At 49.2% G+C, this 3568-nt stretch overlaps 1 protein-coding gene across 2 annotated transcripts; it reads left to right on the forward strand.

The window, feature by feature from the left end:
* The first annotated feature begins 439 nt into the window (after positions 1–439).
* On the forward strand, positions 440–2742 carry LOC117534148. Of its 2 annotated transcripts, none has more exons than XM_034198266.1 (2): positions 440–984; positions 1051–2742. In XM_034198266.1, the coding sequence occupies exons 1-2, from the start codon at positions 700–702 to the stop codon at positions 2095–2097; spliced, it is 1332 nt and encodes a 443-aa protein (XP_034054157.1). In that variant the 5' UTR covers positions 440–699; the 3' UTR covers positions 2098–2742. The 2 variants fall into 2 exon arrangements, with proteins under 2 accessions (XP_034054157.1, XP_034054156.1); XM_034198265.1 differs by having other exon boundaries at positions 440–983; positions 1017–2742.
* Positions 2743–3568: the final 826 nt, after the last annotated feature.

Below are 3568 nucleotides of genomic sequence, written 5' to 3' on the forward strand. Positions count from 1 at the left end.
TTCCTGCAGGCACCCGGCTCTGATGAGTATAACCAATGTGTTGAATTGACCAGTGTTGTGCAAATAAACACCTTTACCTACCCGTTGACATGTTGTGTCTCCTTTTTGTTGTGGCCTTTTGAGCCAGGTCGCAACAAATGGGGGCTCGTCCAACGGGTTATTTATTTAAAAAGTTTGTGTAGTGCTCATTGAGCAGCTGATTCATTGTTGTGGTCCAGCTGTGTGCTGGCTCTGCGCTGATATTTGGGGGACACATCATGTCTTTTGGGTTTCAGGATGCTTTAGTGTTTGACATGGCATCAGGTTTTGTGTGCCAATCAGAAGGTAAGATATTGCTGTTTGTTACGCTTTTGTAAAAGAGATTTTCCCCGCTAGGCTTAAGTGGCGTTTCCCCTTGGATTCCGTCTGTTGTTTTTTTTCATAGTGTTGTGGTGACGTGGTTGGTGTCAGCTGTTTTCGGACAGCTGTCTCGGGGGCACATCCGCGTGATTTCTTGGTGTTACCTGCGTGCAGGTCGCTCCATAAATCCGCCGGGTTCCAGTGCGTAATTACCCGCCGCAAGCCACATGAAGACTAGGTGAGATTAGGCAGATTTTGGTAAGGCAGTTAGGGGGGAATTCTCTGTTGGGTTTTGTCTTTTCGCCCAGGCGTGTTGACAGTTGAGTACTTTGCTTTCTGATTGGGTATAGGCAATATATTATGGCTTCTTTGTCAGCGTTTGTGGATGCGCCCTCAGTATCTTTCTTGGATGGTTGCCAGAAGGCGCAGTTGATCGAAATAGCAGAGCATTATGAAATTGCTGTTGTAGGGAGCAAGCGGAAACATGACATTAAAGCTGTCATCGTGTCATCTTTGTTTGAGCGGGGAGTGTTACAGAAGAGTGAGTCTGGTGTGGCAGGGGTCGGGCCAGTAGTGGTTCAGACAGCTGGTTTGACATTCGAACAGCAAAAGGAGCTTTTGGCCATGCAGTTTAATCAGGAGAGATTGCAGTTGGAGTTGAAATTGGAGCAGGAGAGATTGCAGTTGGAGTTGAAGTTGGAGCAGGAGAAGTTGCAGTTGGAGATGAGGGGTCAGCAGCAGGAGGTAGAGAAGCGTTTAGAGGTGGAGAAGGTGCTGGAGGTGGAAAAGATGAAATGTGAGGTGGAACATGCTAGATTACGGCTGATGGGAGAGGGCAAGTTTTCTCCAGGGGAGGATGGTGGTGCTAGGTTAGCATCAGGCAGTGGCGATATAATTTCTTACTTGCGATTAGTGCCAAAGTTCAATGAGCGTGACCCGGACATTTTTTTCACTCTATTTGAACACATAGCAGAGGCAAGAAACTGGTCAGATTCGGACAGAGTGCTGTTACTTCAGTGTGTACTCACTGGGCGAGCACAGGAAGCCTATTCAGCTATTTGTGGCGAAAATGCTTTGGACTATGATAGAGTAAAATCAGTGGTGTTGAAATCTTACGAACTGGTTCCTGAAGCGTATCGTCAAAGGTTCAGAAGTGGGGTCAAGGGAGATAAGCAGACACATGTGGAGTTTATCCGTGATTTAACTTCTCATTTTCAGCGGTGGTGCGCGGCAGCAAAGGTTGCAAGTTTTGACGGTCTTTGTGAGCTCATTGTCTTGGAACAATTTAAAAACATTCTCCCTCAGCGTGTGGCCACGTATGTGAATGAACAGAAACCTCCCACCGCGTTTAGAGCTGCTGAATTAGCGGACGATTTTGTGTTGACACATAAGGGCAGTTTTGCGGAGAAATATTCTAGGGGTGATTGGAAACGTGGAGAAGACAATGGAGATGCCCGTGCAAAGTTTTCACCAGGCTCCTCCCGTAGATTTGCAGGTACAGGGCGACCCGAGGGGGCCAAAGTGGACCAATGTCACTATTGCAAAGGTGGGGGTCATTGGAAGGAGCAGTGTCCATTGCTGGAAACGAAGGGGAAGCCTCGTTTGTCACCACATGCTCCAGCCATGTGTTGTTCTGCCGTGGTGGATAAAAAACCGTTGGGTGTAGGCTCGGGCATGGTGCCTGATAAGAAGCCGGTTTGTGCCGACCCGGATGCGGGTTCTGGTTTTGAGCCGTTCATCACTATCAGTAGTCGGTAGTGACAAATATGTGCCGATTAAGGTGTTGCGTGATACAGCGGCTAGATACTCATTCATTGTTGAGTCAGTGTTGCCTTTTTCGTCAGAGACAGAAACGGGGGATTTTGTGCTGATGAGGGGCATGGAGATGGGCTTGATCCCTGTGCCACGGCATACAATAGTGCTGGATTGCGAACTGGTGCGGGGAGTTGTGTCTATCGGGGTGCGTCCCGCGTTGCCACTCGATGGGATACATATGATTTTGGGCAACGATCTCGCTGGTAGTGCTGTGTGGGCTGGTGTGCCACCGCCTGTGGTGGTTTCCAGGCCGGTGGCATCTGGGGAGCCAGATGAGAGTGGTTTGCAGTTTCCAAGTGTGTTTCCAGTTTGTGCGGTGACACGTGCACAGAGCCGTAAAATGTCTGCTGACCCACATGTTTCGGAGTGTAGCAAAAGTAATGTGGTACATGTGGTCTCACTGCCTGATCTCCCTTCGTCGGTGTCAAAGGAGGACTGGGTCAGGAGTCAGAGGGACGATTCATCTCTTTCTGCTCTGTGGACTGAAGTGTTGCCGGCAGAGAAGGTCAGAGACATAGCCCAGGGTTACTTTGTTCAGGGGGACTTGCTGGTGCGTAAGTGGGTGCCCTGTGTTGGTGATGCTGTGGGGGAGGCAATGTTTCAGGTGGTGGTGCCTGAGTAGCTTTCGTGATGTGATATTGCAAACTGCGCATGATAGTGGGGGACATTTGGGGATAAAAAAAACCTATGACCGTGTCCTACGCTATTTTTTCTGGCCTCGGTTAAAGCGCGATGTTGCAAGTTATATTAAAGCATGCCACATATGTCAGTTCACTGGTAAACCAAGTCAGGTGGTGAAGCCTGCACCCCTCAGTCCCATTCCAGCCCTTGGTCAACCTTTTGAGCATTTGATCATAGATTGTGTGGAGCCGTTGCCTCCTTCTAAGTCCGGTTGTGCGTACATGCTTACTATAATGTGCCAGACTACAAGGTATCCTGCAGCGTTTCCCTTGCGCTCCATTTCAGTGAAGCCAGTAGTTAGGGCTTTAACCCAGTTCATCTCCACATTTGGGATCCCACGTGTGATTCAAAGCGACCAGGGTACCAACTTTACTTCCCATATGTTCAAACAGATTCTACAGCAGCTGGGGGTCAGGCATAACCGTGCGTCGGCTTACCATGCCCAAAGCCAGGGGGCGCTAGAGCGGTTTCATCAAACATTGAAGTCCATGCTGCGTGCTTATTGTATGGAAATGGGGAAGGACTGGGAGGAGGGACTTCCATGGCTCATGTTGGCGTCCAGGGAAGTCGTTCAGGAAAGTACAGGGTTCAGCCCTAATGATTTGGACTTTAGGCATAAGGTGCGTGGGGTGTTATCTGTTCTCCAGGATGGTTTGGTTGAGGGTGAGCCACCTAAAAATGTAGTGGACTATATACAGGGCTTTCGTCATCGCCTGTATGTAGCGGTGGAAAT

This window comes from Gymnodraco acuticeps, unplaced genomic scaffold (genome assembly GCF_902827175.1).
Source record: "Gymnodraco acuticeps unplaced genomic scaffold, fGymAcu1.1, whole genome shotgun sequence".
Classification (NCBI taxonomy): Eukaryota; Metazoa; Chordata; class Actinopteri; order Perciformes; family Bathydraconidae; genus Gymnodraco; species Gymnodraco acuticeps.